Source organism: Lethenteron reissneri, chromosome 17 (assembly GCF_015708825.2).
Source record: "Lethenteron reissneri isolate LAM-NWPU_2019-01 chromosome 17, ASM1570882v1, whole genome shotgun sequence".
Taxonomy (NCBI): Eukaryota; Metazoa; Chordata; class Hyperoartia; order Petromyzontiformes; family Petromyzontidae; genus Lethenteron; species Lethenteron reissneri.
This window is the reverse complement of record NC_083795.1, coordinates 14,947,672-14,966,231: the sequence shown is the minus strand read 5'-3', so window position 1 is coordinate 14,966,231 and position 18,560 is coordinate 14,947,672. Positions and strand designations below refer to the sequence as shown.

The following is an 18,560-nucleotide window of genomic DNA, read 5'->3' as shown; positions in this document are numbered from 1 at the left end:
ACTTCTTGAGCGATGTCACCGCTCTGTTAATCACCATCGCCATTCATCTCAGCACACATGAAAGTGCCTATCATCTGTGACACTCGAACAAATTACACACAGGCACTCTCACTTTTGCGTTTGTCGCTGCTGTGCTCACGCACCACGGATCCCCCTTGTAAATAGCCGGGCAACTGACTAAACGGGACCGCACGTGTAACGAATCAAATAAGAACACACTCGCGTTGCGCGCAAAATCACACGACCACGTAACGTAAATAAAACATTAACAGCATAAATTGACAACGTGCCACAGCAGGGCTGAAGTACAGGATCCACGTCGTACAGGGTGACCTCAGAATGTTTTTCGGGATGTGTATTTATCCTGGAGGAATCCGATGAGCTATGAAGCTCTTTTTCAAAAATGGCACAGATGTTACATCAACAAACAATACAAACACATGACCGGAGTACAACGTACAGGGAAAGAAAACAAATCCCACAAACACAAACAACTAAACATCCCCATCCTACCAGACAAAGCCCACTGAGGTATCAACCTTTTTTTCAAAAGTGACCTGGCCACAAATGATATCTCAACAAAGCGGCTGGTCATTTTGACATTTATATCAGCAAAATATTCTAAATAATCTAAACCAGCGGTTTTTAAACTCGACTGCAGCCTTGCACGCCTTTGATTCTCTGAAAGGGCATCCCGCACCTCCACTGCTCCGAACGCATGTTGCGACAGGATGGCTTCTGCTGACAGCCGCCGACCAGCTGGTGTGGGGGCGTGTTGAGCCAAGTCCACAGCGACGACTGAACTGTGGCGAGACGACGTTTGCCGTCTCGCTGGGACGCGCACAACAACAACGACGACGTGAAACTCGCCGGGTATTGCACAACTTCACTCACACGGCACACACACACATCACTCTCTCGAAGGCAGTGGCTCTTAACCGTTAATGCAAATGTGCACCCCTTTGGTTCTCAATCGTAAAAATATAAATGTATTATGTTAATAAATGCGTAGGTTTGATGAAACAAAGTGGTTGTACTTCCGTGCCCGTGTTGAATTTGTGTTTCGATGATTTTTCCTTCATCAAGCACCCCAGGGGATGCGTGGTGCGTGACGAACCCCCTGGGGGTGCGTGACGAACCCCCTGGGGGCGCGTGACGAACCCCCTGGGGGCGCGTGACGAACCCGGTGGGGGCGCGTGACGAACCCCCTGGGGGCGCGTGACGAACCCCTTGGGGGCGCGTGACGAACCCCCTGGGGGCGCGTGACGAACCCCCTGGGGGCGCGTGACGAACCCGGTGGGGGCGCGTGACGAACCCCCTGGGGGCGCGTGACGAACCCCCTGGGGGCGCGTGACGAACCCCCTGGGGGCGCGTGACGAACCCGGTGGGGGCGCGTGACGAACCCCCTGGGGGCGCGTGACGAACCCCCTGGGGGCGCGTGACGAACCCCGTGGGGGTGCGTGACGAACCCCCTGGGGGCGCGTGACGAACCCCCTGGGGGTGCGTGACGAACCCCCTGGGGGCGCGTGACGAACCCCCTGGGGGCGCGTGACGAACCCCGTGGGGGTGCGTGACGAACCCCTTGGGGGCGCGTGACGAACCCCCTGGGGGCGCGTGACGAACCCCCTGGGGGCGCGTGACGAACCCCCTGGGGGCGCGTGACGAACCCCCGTGGGGGTGCGTGACGAACCCCCTGGGGGCGCGTGACGAACCCCGTGGGGGCGCGTGACGAACCCCCTGGGGGTGCGTGACGAACCCCGTGGGGGTGCGTGACGAACCCCCTGGGGGTGCGTGACGAACCCCCTGGGGGCGCGTGACGAACCCCCTGGGGGCGCGTGACGAACCCCGTGGGGGTGCGTGACGAACCCCCTGGGGGCGCGTGACGAACCCCCTGGGGGTGCGTGACGAACCCCGTGGGGGTGCGTGACGAACCCCCTGGGGGTGCGTGACGAACCCCGTGGGGGTGCGTGACGAACCCCCTGGGGGTGCGTGACGAACCCCCTGGGGGCGCGTGACGAACCCCGTGGGGGCGCGTGACGATCCCCAGGTTATAACAACCACTACTTTAAGGGGCCGTCCATAAATGACGTCACGCGATTTTGGACGATTCCCCCCCCCTCGTCACACGGCGTCACAAACCTCTGCCCCTCCCCCCCCAAATCATATTTCCATTTTGAAAATAAAACACGCTTCCAATCGCTTAAAACTATTGTTGTCATTGTAGTGCGTATTTAATGTGGCGCTGCACTCTGATGTTGTAGGAGTGTTGTTAACAATTCTATATTTATATGTTTGGTTCTTTCGGTAAAGTCACGTAGAAGGGAAATAATAAAATAATAAAAATATTAAACAATAAAAATGATCACGACGTTTCGACTGCAACACAAGCAATCATCATCAGGTGTGAAATCCACAGCAAGAAATGATTGCTTGTGTTGCAGTCGAAACGGCGTGGGATTTTTTTATTATTTTTTTATTGTTTTATTATTTCCCTTCTACGTGACTTTACCGAAAGAACCAAGAATATGCAGTCACGAAAGCTTTAAATAAAAATTTCATTTATTTAAAGTTGCCCATTTTGATGTGACGTCACATTTCTCACCCCCCCCCCCCCTCGTCACACATCGTTACAAAATCTCACCCCCCCCCCAGGTTCGTGACGTCATTTATGGACGGCCCCTTAGGATTTACGTGTGTTCGTTGTTGTATTAAGGCTCATGATCTATACAGATTCCAGAAAGATGTAGCGGACAAGAGTTCGGCCTGATAATGAAGATTAATAAATAATGTTTCCTGAACAATTTATAAATTCACATTTGAAGAGTTTCATATGTATTTTAAAAAGAGCGGATCGCCGCCTCATTGGCGGTTGCGCGGGTCACGTGCCCCGAAAGGACCAATGGTGTGGCGGCGTGGCGGGGCCCGAGGGTTGCCGTGGAGACGCGTCTCTGAGGCCTGCGCGAGGAGAAGCCCGAGAGTCGCTCAGGAGAGTTAAATCGCCCCGCAGAGAAGGAGCAGAACAACAACAACAACAACAAGGACAACAACGACAACAACAACAACAAAACAACGACAACAACAACAACAACGACGACAACAACGACAACAACGACGACAACGAGACGCAAACTCTTCAGAAGACAACTACCGATCACAGTGACGCAGCGAGGATGTCGCGAGCGCAGGCGGAGGGCGTCATTAAGAACATCATCCGCGAAATCGGCCAAGCGAGCGCGGCGCGGGGATGCTTGGCGTCGGAGACCCTCGTGGCGTTTATGGTGCGGGGCGCGTACACGGCTCCCTGTGTGTGTACACACACGTGTCATTGTTTACACGTGTGTGTACACGACTCCGTGTGTGTACACGACTCCCTGTGTGTGTACACACACGTGTCATTGTTTACACGTGTGTGTGTGTGTACACGACTCCGTGTGTGTAAACACGTGTCATTGTTTACACGTGTGTGTGTGTACACGACTCCCTGTGTGTGTACACACGTGTCATTGTTTACACGTGTGTGTGTGTGTACACGACTCCCTGTGTGTGTACACACACGTGTCATTGTTTACACGTGTGTGTGTGTGTACACGACTCCCTGTGTGTGTACACACGTGTCATTGTTTACACGTGTGTGTGTGTGTACACGACTCCCTGTGTGTGTACACACGTGTCATTGTTTACACGTGTGTGTGTGTGTACACGACTCCCTGTGTGTGTACACACACGTGTCATTGTTTACACGTGTGTGTGTGTACACGACTCCCTGTGTGTGTACACACGTGTCATTGTTTACACGTGTGTGTGTGTGTACACGACTCCCTGTGTGTGTACACACACGTGTCATTGTTTACACGTGTGTGTGTGTGTACACGACTCCCTGTGTGTGTACACACACGTGTCATTGTTTACACGTGTGTGTGTGTGTACACGACTCCCTGTGTGTGTACACACGTGTCATTGTTTACACGTGTGTGTGTGTGTACACGACTCCCTGTGTGTGTACACACACGTGTCATTGTTTACACGTGTGTGTGTGTGTACACGACTCCCTGTGTGTGTACACACACACGTGTCATTGTTTACACGTGTGTGTGTACACGACTCCCTGTGTGTGTACACACGTGTCATTGTTTACACGTGTGTGTGTACACGACTCCCTGTGTGTGTACACGACTCCCTGTGTGTGTACACACGTGTCATTGTTTACACGTGTGTGTGTGTGTGTACACGACTCCCTGTGTGTGTACACACGTGTCATTGTTTACACGTGTGTGTGTGTACACGACTCCCTGTGTGTGTACACACGTGTCATTGTTTACACGTGTGTGTGTACACGACTCCCTGTGTGTGTACACGACTCCCTGTGTGTGTACACACACGTGTCATCGTGTACACGTGTGTATGCAGGCGTGTCATCGTGTGCACGTGTCATCGTGTCATCGTGTGCACGTGTGGGCACGACTCCCTGTGTGTGTAACACTGTTACACGAGTCCCTGTGGGTGTACACGTGTTAGTGTGTACACCTGTCACGTGCATGGTTCACAGTGCACGGTGCGTACACGCAAATCGTGACTGTCGGGTGGATTAAACGATCACGGCCCGGTGGAGGCCGCGCCAATTGGTGCAGAGAAGTCGACATTCAATGTCACTTGTTCTGTGGAAAGTCTTGTCCCAGCCACGGATACGTGGACTTTCCACCACGAACAGTATAAACAACCGATAATTATAAAAGCGTCGACTCAAATGGAAACGTGGTACAGTAACACTGCTTTGGCGTTACCACAGCGCCATGCCGTGGTTTAATGGAGATGCTGTATGCCGTGCAGAACTCGTCATCTGATCAATTGTTTTCATCTTGCACATGGGACAAGTACATAATTCCGTATACAAGGCAATAGCATTGTTGACATTTACATTAAGCCAAGGTCAAAAGGTCATCACGGCCCATGCCACTGGCACCATTACACTTCGCTATCGTGCCCTTGTGATAGATGCTGCACAGACTGACCGCTAACATCTTGCTTGGTTGCTAATAAAGGGGACCTCTTGCAGTGGCGTAGGTGTCGAGTGTGCAGGCGGTACACCGGTACAGTGGCCCACAGTATCACAGAGACGCAGGCTCCGGGCTAGAAAGAGGCCATAAAAACTTGGACAGAGGGTCCCATTTCATTTCATGCGGCAGAGCCCACGCCAATTACGCTACGCCACTGCTTTGTCAGCTTAGTCGTGAAAGCAGGTTGTGAGGAGACATTGCGCAACGGAGCTGATTGGTTGCGCTGTCTGCAGGTGAAGGCCGTGGTTCTTGACCCCCGCAATGGCTTCAACGTGGACCGTACGTTGACTAAGGAGGACGTGCAGAAACTCATCAAGGTAGAGCAGGGTCTGGCTCCACCGTGAGACGCGTGGCTTGAACGTGAGCAGGTGTGGAGAGAAGATCGCGGCCGGCCGCCCAGTGTCGCGGGCGGAGGTGTAAGTCCATTATTATAAGCGGTGACAATGCCAAGGGGCTTTGAGAAGCACCAGCCAAGCAAGCATAATTAGTGGCGTGAAGGTGACATGGTTTTAACCGAGGCCAATGTTGAAGGGCCCTGCGGGGAGTTGACAGACATTGGATGAGGAAACATTGTATAGTTCTTAAGTCATTGTTAAGTGTGATTGCATTTATGGGCATGCGTGGACAGGTCTCACTGTTGCCTGTGTACTTTGGACAAACATTTTCAAATATTTTTTTAAAAGGAAAAGAAATGACCAATTACTGCAGTCAAGGAAAATGGTCAGCTTGTTAGCTGTGTAAATAATGCTAAATATAGATGGGACGGACATGTACATTGTATGGCCTAACGTGGTGAGAATGATGAACGATGAGTCATAGACCCCCGTCGGTAAAATCATTGTTGATGCTATTCCTGTGCCCTGTTTATCTTTTGCCAACATAAATATGTAGCTATGCGAGGACCGATTGCTGGACAATAGCCGCCCTTCGCTGGAAACCATTAAAATGCAGGTGTATTTTGACATGAACTACACAACCCGAGGTGAGTTACACCACAGGAAAGTAATTCGCTGTCATAATTCTGCTTTTTAAAATATACCATTACATACTGACCATCCAGAAAAGAACATCCACGTCACATTATTTATGTGTCTGCGATTCCGCACTAAACATTTTTTGCGCTTTTGTATACTAACGAAAACTCTCTAGCAAAAGCTAGTTCCAGTGATTGCCATAATGAGCGTTGATGCCAAATATGTGGGATGGCATAGCTGGATGGAGGAGGCTTTGGAAGTCAGGATATGGGGAAGGAGGACAAGAGGCAGGAAACGAAAGATGCTGCTTGCCGTCCTTAAGGAAGGGGGTGGGTGGGGGGGCGGCAGTGATGGAGGGAGTTTTAGCCAGGGACTTGCTGCCATTGGGCAGAGGATTAAAGGAGACCAGAGAGTGGTGAATCGGTGCTGTGGGGATTGTTATTTTTTTAAATATAACAAGCGTAGGTAAATCGAGGCACGGTTGGTCTCTTGTGCGCAGCTGAGTTCCTTGAGGAGCACCGGCGCGTCCTGGAGACCAGGCTGGCGCCCATCCAGCGTGAGATCACGGACAGCCGGGCACGCTCGCGGGAGGAGTTAGAGGCCCTCTACCGCAAGGTGGTGAGCTACGTACTGCTCTCTTCGGGCCTCGGATCTCCCACGCACATCGCCGTCGTCCGTGAGGCCACCGGTAAGGGATGCACTTCACTGCGCTCTGGTTTCTGTGCGTTGGAACGGGGCGCCTTGGCTGGATTCTCACTCATCACTTTGTTTTCAAAGTGCACCATTGAAATTGTGACTGTTAAATTCACCTGCATCCGAAATTGCTGGAGGTTGTCATTGTCATCATTATCATCAGCAGCCATGATCTATCCACTGCAAGATGATGGCCTCCCCAAGCTATTTCCGTTCGTTATGGTCTAACGATGCATAACATTCATATAGTTCTCATACACAAGCTGATTTACTTGCTCCATCTCCACGATAGATGCTGTCTCAGACGTGTTCCCTTCTTTGACCAAGCAAAATCGTGTTTGACATTCATTAGTGGTGTCCAGAATCTGATACATTGTATGTATGTGGTCGATGGTACCTTGGCCTCTATATTTTCTATGCTTCTGTTTATAATTTTTGTATATTATATTTGTGTGATCCGTGGCAAATTAGTCACTTGTTATCCTTTATGTGACCAGGAGATGGCATACACCCATTGCGACGCATGACAATGCGTCTTATGCAAGTTCTACTCCTTGAATAGAAGAATGATTGTGGCATCATTCATTCGTGACATCATTCATTCGTGACTGAAGTATTTCATTTGTTCCAATAATTGGTCCCACTTCTTTGATGATGGTCCAGCTAGGGATGTTGCCCATTTTCATACTGCAAAGGCCAAAGTTTACTTTTTCACGTGTGACATCTGGAATGCATGAGGCCAGATGTCAACGACCTGCTATTTATCTTACCCTGCTGTGAGCAACATTTTGGAGCCTTAGCACAGAAACAGACAAGAGCTTGAATAAGCAAAGAGCAGCCATATTTCAATAATGACGGGTGCCGTTGTGTGCTGTGCAGCGGCGCTGCAGAGCGTTTTTCCACAGACGGACCTGGGCACCTTCCTGGCCATGACAAAAAAAGAAAAGGAACAGCAGCTGACGGAGCTCTCCCTCATCACCACGGGCATCCGCCTATTCAACAAGAAATGTGGCAAGGGAGGGGAGGGCATCGATGACTGTGAGTTCTGTGAACTATTACCAAACCCTGTTTCCCTCACTTCCGACGACAACGTAATCATGTTGTTGATAGTCTCACGTGGTTCGCGTTAATTTGGAACAGAGATTCCTTAAATGTGTTGCACACGTGCCTTTGAGTGGGTCAAATAGAACACAGAGTGAACAGCGCATTTGTACGGTGTACGCCTCGTCACAACTAGTGCCGGCCATCCTCAACGAGGCCATCCCGGCCGCCACCAAGCACCTCGACGCGGAGCTGGGAAGCACACGGCAGCTGGCGCACCGCTACACCGCGATCCTGGAGCAGTGCTCCGATCCGGCCGACCAGCTGGTCCGGGCCGGCATATTCCCCGACACCCTCAGAGAGCTGTTGTTCAACTGTCGGCAGCACGAGTGCTTCCTCAAGATATTGTTGGTAGGAAGTTGGGGGGGGAGGGTATCGTGAGCCTGTGTTTGTGACGCTGTGGGGTGTGGTGGGGAGCGGTAGTGTAGCGGTTAGCGTGCTGCGCTATGAACCCGGACACTCGAGGTTCGATTCCCGATTACGGCCAACACCAGTGACGATTATCTGTACCGGTTTTGGGCCTCCCCTAGGTCGACTCAGCCTCAATTGAGTACCTAGTGCGATTTGTAAAAACATTGCCACGAGGGAGACAAAGGTGTCCGGGCGAGGTGCTGGCGAACCACCCCCTCATGAGCCGTTCTGGCCTTCATAGGTGCTCTCTAATCAACCTTTGCTTGTTAAAATATTGACAGCCAAACATGTGTTTCATATTTTATAATGATAACCTTTTAATCACGTTATTTAAATGTTGGATTGATTTCGGTGTGAAATGTTGCTTACGAATATATGATAAATAATAAATTTCGCAGCTGTATGAATGGTATTGCTTCTTAAATTTTTCCTTTTATCGATCTCCAGCTCTCACAAACCTCACGGTGCACCATTCTGTCATTACCAGCCATCGTTAGTGTGCAATGTGTAGTGGCCCCCTTTAACAAGTGAACGGAAAATATTAGCGATCACGTAAAGTTGCATCGTGTGCGGCCGCGAGGACTGGGGTCTGAGAAACACCGCCTTTGCACCTTCTGTCAATTGCATCATTGCCCTGGGTTTTTGCCGACAGGGAGACATGATCACATCGGCCGGAGAGGTGGAGTCTCTGCAGAGCCAGCTGGCATCTCACATGGACGCGCTTCAGGGCATCATCCAGGCCAAGCAGGCCGTGCCCACAACGCAAGTCTACGTACGTCCAGCACGCCTTCGGTGCCGTGTTTGCGAAAGAAATTGGTCGTGAAAGTTTTCATCAACGGAGTCTTTTATTTTACTGAACCATGGTTACAAGTGGACAAAAGTCACCCGGCGTGACGATGACTGCGACTACTCACCATAGGCCAAAGTGCAACTATAATGAGATTAAATTAACGAGTTTGAACGAAGACCAAAGAATATGACTCATGTTACGGGAGACGGCAACTCACTTAGGAGGTATATGCATACAGTATTCCCTTGCTAACCGCGAGGCTTAGGTTCCTGAAAACCCCTGCAGTTGGTAAATTCACAGTTGGTAAACTTACGGGAAGAATAGGGTTAGTGGGACCGAGGTCACGAGTGAACCTATGAAATCCCATCTAAATATTATTTACGTTCACTAAAATTAACGAATGAACACAGCACACTAAATAAAGAGAATTTCAGTGACATTTAAGACATGTTTAATTAAGAAAAGTACAGTAAATTAAATTGCATTTACCTTTGATGATGATGGTGTGGCACTTCCATCACCAACACTTGCTCATACGCTTTGGTGCCATACTTAACAAATAATACATATTTATGAAAAAATGTATATCACAGAGTGGCACGCAATATTCGTACAGTATGTGATATTTAAGCACAAAACAGTAATACACAAATCACAAACATAAAATATCCACATATTTCGTGAGATGGAGCGTGAATCTGACTGTTCGCGGAGGTAGCAACGTGGAGAAGAAAGAGGATTGGGTAGTTACAGACCCAGAGGTGCTTCGAATTTCTCAAAAGAGTTTGCGAGACTTGACGGATGGTACATGCAGCAGCGCCAATTTTGATTGCGCGACTCGCGATTCGCGTATCACTCAAACCGAGATGCTCGCGGTTGGTAAACAGGAATACAGAAGTAAATCCACGTATACTCAAATCTCACAGTTGGTACATTTGCAGTTTACGCAAACTGGCGTATAGACTCAAAATCGTGTATACTCAATTTCACGGTTTCTAAATTTGCAGGTTACTAAAACTTGCGTATTCTCAAACAATTGCTAATCAAACTTGATTTGAAGCTTTCGTGACTGCAGGAATTCCTCTTTGGTTCTTTCGGTAAAGTCACGTAGAAAGAAAATAAATTAAATAATAGAATACGACGTTTCGATTGCAACACAAGCAGTCCTCATCAGGGAGAACACAATTTGAGAGAGAGACAAAACACAGACACAGAAACACACAGGCAGACACACAAGCAGAGAGAGAGAACACAGAGACACAGAGAGAGAGAGACACACAACATAGACACACAGAGACCCAATGTCTCCGTGTAGTGAGAGAGAGGGGGGTGGGTGGGGCAAAAAAAATTGCCTATTTCTCTAAAATTTACCAGGCTCTCATAGGTACATTCGCTCTTTCTCTCCCCCGGCCGCTTCGGGCAACTCTCTCTATTTTTTTTTACTAGACTTGCTGGGTCTTTCTCTCCCCCTGCCGCTGCGGGGTGGATTTTCACACAGCTCTCTCATTGACACGCTAACAATGTCTCTGCCCCAGCAGACCCACCTCTCTCTCTGCCCCCCCCTCACTCTCTATTTAAGGCCACGACACAGAGGCATTGGGTCTCTCTGTGTCTATGTTGTGTGTCTCTCTGCGTGTCTCTGTGTTGTCTCTCTGCTTGTGTGTCTGTCTGTGTGTCTCCGTGTCTGTGTTTTATCTCTCTCAAATTTAGTTCTACCTGATGGCGACTGCTTGTGTTGCAATCGAAACGTCATATTCTATTATTTAATTAATTTTATTTCTACATGACTTTACCGAAAGAATCAAAGAGTAGTTGGTAATCAGGTATACAGAAGTACATCCGCGTATACTCAAATCTCACAGTTGGTAATTTTGTGGTTGGCAAGGGATTACGGTATGCAAATAATTACCAAGTTCACTGGCTGAGATAATAATATTAGGAGGGGTATGGGGGTGAAATTTCTCGTCCCCCACACCAACATACTAACACTTTTTTTTACCAGGTAAGGCCCATTGATATATACAGTTATTTTCAGATGCAACCTGGCCACAAATTATAGCTCTACAAAGTGACTTATCATGTGGAAATTTACAGTTGCCAAATACTCTAAATGCATATTTCAAAATGTCGAGGGAAAAACCGGAGGACCCAGAGAAAAATGCACGTGACCACGGGGAGGACACGCAAACCCATGTACAGGCGTCAGGGTCGCGATCAAACCCACGACCTGTATACTAGGCGAGGTAGTTAACGTCTCGCCACTGCGGTGCCCCATGTAACAACTAAGAGTGTTTGACTAAATGTTTCACTGCTTTATTCGACTAGACTAAAAGAATGACTCCACAGACTAAGCCTCCACTAGAAATCCACAGGCTGTCATCGACTAGACGATGACGAAGACAAAACAAAAACTAAATAGTCCACTCTCAGTCATTAGATGTTGGTGTGAGGGGGCATGCAAAATATCCACCCTCCCAAATGTGATCACGTGAGCCAATCTGAATTTGACAAATATTTTATACACAGCCAATTATCATTTTGACTACATCAACCCTGCTGTCCACGCTGCGTGTTGCAGATCACCCTCATTCCCACCTCTCCGCCGCCACCCCTCTCCTCCCCCCCCACACCCTGCACTGTGTGGAATGTGCAGCCTCATTTCATGGCGGTGGCGCGGGTTTGGTGCAGCTTCCAGGACCAGATGGTGCTGCTCAGCGTCCTCAGCAACGTCATGACCAACCTGACGCCCTTCCTGGAGCCTCACGGCCGCCTGTGCCCAGAGACGCTGCTGGTGCCGCTCGTGGGCAGCATCGCTGAGAAGAGCGATGCTCAGAGGCTGCAGGAGGCCGCGGGTGAGCCATTCAACTTGGACCAGTCTGTTGTTTGAATTTGGCGGAATCGCACGTGCGTTTGTCTGAACTTCCCTTCTGGGAAGTGTAACTGTGCCGGCTGCTGTTCCCCGGCGGGGACGTATGTTGTTGTGGTCCCACCTACTGAACCGCCAAACGATAAATGATGCTGCGTCAGGTCCAGCGTGTGGTGGCATACAATGGCTGAGGTGACTTTCTTCTCTTGTGCAAACTAAGTGGAAATCATTTACTCTGCTGGCCAGAGGAGCTGGGAAATAAAATTCCAATTGATGTTTGATTCTGTCTTTCTGCACTCGAGGGTAATGATGTCCATTTGTAAAACAATAGCAGTGGCCTGCATACGATGATAGGTTACATTCTGTATTTTTTTGGTGGAAGTAAATAACTTAAACAATATGCCTTATATAGAGTATATGCTTACACATTGCATGAACTTATTTGATTAACAGGTGACCAGGTAAACCCAGCCGATTTCAAGAGCCAGGAGTGGTTGTTCCCCAAGACCACACGAAACCTGGACCGCCTCCCCATCCAGTATCGGGGCTTCTGCGCGTACACGCTGGCCGCCAGAGACACACTGCTTCTGCCAGGTCCTCACTCTCTACTTTGTTGGTGCTGGCTCAAGGGACTTGCTGTTTGCTTGTGCCTGTCGTACACATTTATGTACATTTTGTCTTATTTAGTCAGTCTTATTTAGTCAGTAAGCATGCCTGAGCAGACACACATGTAACACTGATATCCCGGACCCTTCTCTGTGCTCGTGCACGTGTGTGTCGTGCTGTGGGGAGCGTTGGCGAGCTGCTCTACAAACATGGCGACTTGAGTGTGATTCCCACTTACGGCCAACACCAGTGACGATTATCTGAACCAGTCCTGGGCCTCTTCTAGCTCGACTCAGCCTCACATGAGTACCTGCTGCAAAGTGTAAACATCGCCACTCAGGAGATGAAGGCGGCCGGGCGTGGTCGTGGCCACCCATTCCCCTCGTGTGCCATGCCGACCTTCATAAGTGCTACTCACTAATAGCTCTTGCCCCAACAGTCTGTTAAGGCTATTCGGGAATGTTTGTACTTTGTCTTTTATACCGTGACCTTGCAGGCAACACAAACATTGGAGTTCTGAGGCACAGGGAGAAGCTCTACACCTTCTCCTCCAAGCAGGCCGCGTGCGCCTTCGCCAGCAACCCGGACCACTTCGTCGGCATGGTGGCCGAGGCAGCCAGGCGCTCCGCAGAGCTCATTCAGCTGCTGGAACTACACCAGCAGTTCGCAGTCATTACGCCCTACTCCCGGGTAAACACCGTCTGGCGTAAGGTCTGGCTCACATTTTTTTTGACGTTCTGTGAAAAATAAAACAGCACGAAAGCATAATGAGCAGAATATATATTTTCCGATATGCAAATGGGAAAACCAGACGCACGTGTGTGTGCGCGTCAGCCGTTTTGCCCTCGGGACTACAAGTGGGTAGAGGGTGTCGTGTTTTGAAACCGCAACGGTGCCCGTCGCGTTTTCTCGGGAAAGTGTGACTTGCGTTGGTGATGCGGCCCGGCGTGGTGGCGTCGTGGTCACGCAGACACGGGAGCAGGGCGGCCCCGCCGAGACGCCCATCACCAAGTGCGACAGTGGAACGCAGACGGACACGCACATCCTGGAGTCCAGCATCGTGAGGTCGTACGAGTGGAACGAATGGGAGCTCCGGCGCAAGGCCATTAAACTGGTACACAGCGTGACACCAATCAATATTGCCTCATGGCCGTGCGTGGTTTGCTTGGGCACTGGCGATAAAGGCCTTTGTGATTCATCACAGGAGAAATGCAGCTTCTGTTTTCTTTCCGAAATGTTGTAGAGTTATTGCAATAACACTTCTGTAATAAACTACACTAGTATAACCTTCAAACAGTGTTGTCACTGCTCGTATTATTTGTGTACATTTTATTATTTCAAATACAATAACTGATTTATTCTACTTGTAAAGCCTCAGAGAGTGTGCCGGAGGTGGAATTATTACTCTTTCAGAAGAGTCCTACATTGGAATGTTTATCCATTTTTTTTAGGAAGTGCTTGGTATGTGAGGGGAAGCGAGCATACTCAGAGGTGGCATGATGTTAATTCCCTTGTTTGGTATGCAGGAGGTCGTGGGTTCAATGCCGACCCTGACGCCTGTATACTTAGAGTTTGCATGTCTATCTCCCCGTGATTGTGTGGATTTTTCTCCGGGTCCTCCGGTTTTTCCCTCCACATTTATTATCAACATGCGTTTAGAGTATTTGACTGCTCTAAATATCCACATGATAAGCCACTTCATTGAGCTATCATTTGTGGCCAGGTCACTCCTGAAAAAGAGCTATGAAGCTCAGTGGGCCTTACCTGGTGAAATAAAAAATATATTAATAGTTTAGTTTAGTTTGATACATTTTTTTGATTGGTTGATTTTATTTGTTTACGCGGGTAATAAACATGAGAGGCGATAACACGGAGGGTTGCCAAATCCACTCATCGTGCTACCGTCATCTAGCCACCTCACAGCCCAGCGCGTCCAGGAGTTGGATCCATGACCCGGCGCCTCCAAATCGCCGGGTCACGGGCATGCGCCACCACGCGTCGTGTAACCGTGATGAGTGTCTCCACCTCCCCGGCAGGCAAATCTGCGGCGCAAGGCCACGCACTCGGCGCAGACGGACCTGAGCCACCTGCGGAGGGACGGCGCCACTCAGGTGTACCTCCCGCGTGAGGTGGGCACGCAGACCAAGCGTGAGGGCGCCACCGACGTGCCGAGGCCCAGCGTCTACCTGGCCGGCCTTCGGGGCGGCCCCGCCGGTCAGCCGACGCGCGCCGTGCACGTGGACCTCACGCGCTACCCCGAGCAGCCTTAGTGGGACCACGCCGTGCCACACTGGGCCTACCCTGAACTACGTCACGTAGGGGCTAGGCGTATAGATAACAAAGGTTATTGGTAGCTATAAGGCACCTATAAAGTTGCGTCGTCATTCTTGTTTGCCCTTTTGCGTTGAATTGCCACTGCACGAAAAATTATTTTCCTGAGCTGATCTTATTATGTGTAGAGTGCCGTTGCACTCTACCTTGTCGATGGCTTGGTGAAATGGCAACCTACAGATCTACAAGTGTGGCTCGGGCTAAGGCTGAACAGATTGCTGTTGTTGCCGTGCCTCATTAGGTTTTCTGACGTTTGTGTGTGCTTCACCGTGCTGGTTCATGGCTTGGTCAGGGTTTTCCTCGGTCGCAGAAGCACAGTGCTGAAGCGTGCTCAAGTCTCTTCTCGTATTTTTACGTGTTCTTTTAAATATGCAGTGGACCTCCAACTGCGATCACATCTTCAGGCTTTGTACGAATTGGCAGAAAACATTTCCTACAGCATCCTGTCCAGCCTGCTACTTCTGTGTAAATGGTTTAAAATTGTAGTCTTTATACTCACTCAAGTGCCACACTGTTCACACACTACTCATGTGGAGAGGGTCTGTCTCTATTCTTGAATAAAAAAACAAGTTGCCATAACAATCTCTAGAGGTTCCTAATGTCAATTTTTATTCTAGATTTAGAGGCTTGCTTTTCTCTGGTGGGCAGAATTAGCAGAGGCTGTTTTGTTCTCAAGCACTCACTGTGCCGTGCCATGACCACTGCCGCCACCGCCGCAGGCTGTGCGACACCCTGGTGCGGTGTTGCAGCATCAGCAGCAGCACTTCACAGCCATCTGGCTGTCAGCTACAGCTGCTGCTACACCGCGTGATATGGACACACGCTATTATGCAAAGCCACACAATCTACTGGGCACGTGCTCCCCCACCCACTGAGACGGTGATAATTATTTCCCGTTTTGCGTTGGCTAAATGAGGATTATAATGATGTGCTGGACAGTGTCGTGGGATAAGCCACATTATTAAGGCCTTTGGGAGGAGATGTACTGCCTGTGGGGCACGACTTTATATCCTTGCAATTTAATAAATGATAGAAACGATTGGAAAATGTAATTTAAAACATGGAGAAAGTAAAACCGTCATCTCAAAACATCGCCTTTCAATTCTGTAAAACGAATCTGCAGTTCCCCTTGAAAGAGAGACACATGTTGGTAGACTAGAAACAGATTTGTCATAACTGGCAAGCTGCCAGCCACTGCGTGGTGAGTGATGCTTGTAGCCACGGCTTAATTTCTCAGAATATTGCCCGGGCCGCTGTTTGACTGGAGTAAGCGGTACCCAAACTCGTAGTATCCACAGCCATACCGAGATATTTATAATGGATGTAGTGTGCCGGAGGTGGAATTCATTTCTGGGTCTCTAACCTGGACAGACGCAGCTGAAATGAAACTCAACTGGGGCTTCTGGCGATTTCATGTGTGCCACTCATCCAGCAGCCTGCATTATTTATGGCACAACAATTACTGAGTTTTCCACCGAACCACCACCCTGTTAATATTTTACGTAATTTTTACCGATGCACCTTTGTGTGCCATGTTTTTTTATTTGATTTTAAATTTAGAAAAATCCTCGATTAAAAATTGCACTACTTGACAAGCTAAGTATTGTTTTGTTGTTTTCCATATTTTATTTTTGCCATATGTGCTGCGCATTCCAGTTTGTGGGACTTCCGCTGTTAAAAGTTTCTACAACTGCGCTCATCTTCTCCAGTCAGGGCCATCTCAGGCACGTGGTCCTTCCTCCATAAATCAAGCCACAGGTTATGGCACTCATTGACAGTTCTGTCTCCTATACCAAGTGCCCTTTCCTCTGTCCAACAAAACCTCACTCACTCTCAATCATTATTTTCAGTAGGGTCCTGGATCAGGATAAGTGAATTAACATTTTATAGTCATTGGTCAATCAACTGCTGGATGAAGGCTTCCCCACAACAGATTGGGCATGAGTGATGCTTGATTAGATTTCTGCGTGCTGCTCAGTTGCTGGTTGGTGATGGTGATGAAGGGGGTGCACAGCATCGGCTCAGATATCACTCGCCACTGATTTTATCCACGGTTAGGAATCAAGCTGATGTTATTGATGGTTGTGAATCAAACTCAGGTCGCTGAGTTCGTTACAGTGTGTGCTAACCGATACTGCTCTGCATATTCCACCCCTTGCTCCTCGATTCGGGCTGTTGATATAACTTCTTATTGTTGATTTGAAGCTTTCGTGACTACAGGAATCCATACTCGTTGGTTCTTTCGGTAAAGTCACGTAGGTAGAAATAATAATAGATCACGACGTTTCGATCGCAACAACAAACAGACGGTCGCTTGTTGCAACCGAAACGTCGTGATCTATTTTTTTTATTTTTACCTACGTGACTTTACCGAAAGAACCAAAGAGTAAGTATTCTTATTGTTGTTTTTGCAAATGGAAGAAACCAGAGCGCTCTGAGACGACCCACGCAATAAAGAGACAACAGTCACAAGCTGACGTCAGCACCTAATTCCCGTCACTTGTCACCTCTCCAGCCCTGAAGCTCTTGAGTTTCGCCGCACAACGCTGCCACGCGCTGCCACGCCCTGGGTTGGCTGCGCGCCGTCACGGAGCCTTGAGTGCCCCGGTCGACCGGTTCCTTCCCATTGGAGTTGACAACCCACACGGAGGTGATCGGTGACTCCTGCGGTACCAGCAGTTGAGTTCTCGAGCGATGTGGGTGTCCCTCCCAACATCAAAATAACTCCTCCAAACACGAAGACAAAGATCCCACGTATAGCCTTAACAGACTGTTGGGTGGCTCGCCATGAGAAGGCAAGTGCTGTTAGCGAGCACCTATGAAAACCGGAACAGCACACGAAGAGGGTGGGTGGCCAGCATCACGCCCGACCGCCTTTGTCTCCCAAGTGGCGATATTTACACACCACACCAGGTACTTATTTGAGCCTGAGTCGACCTAGGGGAGGCCCAGGAATTGTATTCGTGTCGCTGGGTTTGTATCGCAGCGCGCTGACCGCTACACTGCCGCTCCTCCACCACCACGAGCACCTCCACAGCCATGATTTACACCGTCACGACCACTGATTTACACCATCACTACCACACCATCACTACCACACCATCATTACCACTGGCCAGCTGACCCAGCAGCAGAGTGGGTGGCTCGCCACAAGAAGGTTGCGAGTTAAAATCCTGTTTCGGGGGGTTGACTCGGCCCATCATCGTTCCAGGGTCGATAAAGTGCTTACCAGTTTGTGGGGAAGTCAACAGTGGTTGTTCTATAGAGACACTTGCCTCCACTATAGAAATGTGGAATTTCCACGACCCCCTCTGCAGGGCCTGTAAGCAGGAGATGCGAATCGCGTCGATGTCCATTTGAGCAGCAGGAGATTACTTAGAGTTTAACCACAGGTTCATCTCGAGAACACGTGCATACACACGGAGTGGGGGTCCCTAGTTGGATCTGACGATGCAACATCCTTCACAGGTCCCAAAGCGCGGGCCCCCCCTAGCGACTTCACCCCTCCCCCTCCAGGATTTCACAAATGTTCCATCACGAGCGGGGACAGACTCCCCCCCACCCACCCCCGTCTCTTATTTCCGAGTTCGCTTGGCTCTCGGCCCGTCGTGTGGCAGAGTTTCAAATTAACTGCTGCCCGGCTATGAAAATGAAGGGGTTCGAAGTCTATTATGTTAATAAGAGAGGGCGACGACCCGTAGGTGTTATGGTCGTGTGCTGTAGGCACTGGCATA

At 49.5% G+C, this 18,560-nt stretch overlaps 1 protein-coding gene across 2 annotated transcripts; it reads left to right on the top strand.

Annotated features, from left to right (window-relative positions):
• The first annotated feature begins 2,716 nt into the window (after positions 1-2,716).
• Positions 2,717-16,369, top strand: LOC133343543 (cilia- and flagella-associated protein 206-like). 2 transcript variants are annotated; one of them, XM_061553221.1, is made up of 12 exons: positions 2,717-3,278; positions 5,226-5,371; positions 5,946-6,036; positions 6,528-6,716; positions 7,601-7,759; positions 7,959-8,173; positions 8,886-9,005; positions 11,677-11,875; positions 12,343-12,483; positions 12,992-13,185; positions 13,466-13,609; positions 14,532-16,369. In XM_061553221.1, the coding sequence occupies exons 1-12, from the start codon at positions 3,245-3,247 to the stop codon at positions 14,763-14,765; spliced, it is 1,866 nt and encodes a 621-aa protein (XP_061409205.1). In that variant the 5' UTR covers positions 2,717-3,244; the 3' UTR covers positions 14,766-16,369. The 2 variants fall into 2 exon arrangements, with proteins under 2 accessions (XP_061409205.1, XP_061409203.1); XM_061553219.1 differs by having other exon boundaries at positions 2,723-3,278; positions 5,288-5,371; positions 14,532-16,365.
• The last annotated feature ends 2,191 nt before the right edge of the window (positions 16,370-18,560 follow it).

Coding starts and splice junctions, on each gene's coding strand:
- LOC133343543 (XM_061553219.1), top strand. CDS start 2,787: ATGTTTCCTGAACAATTTATAAATTCACATTTGAAGAGTTTCATATGT. Junction 9,006..11,676: donor TGCCCACAACGCAAGTCTAC/GTACGTCCAGCA, acceptor TGGAATGTGCAG/CCTCATTTCATGGCGGTGGC. Junction 11,876..12,342: donor GAGGCTGCAGGAGGCCGCGG/GTGAGCCATTCA, acceptor TTTGATTAACAG/GTGACCAGGTAAACCCAGCC.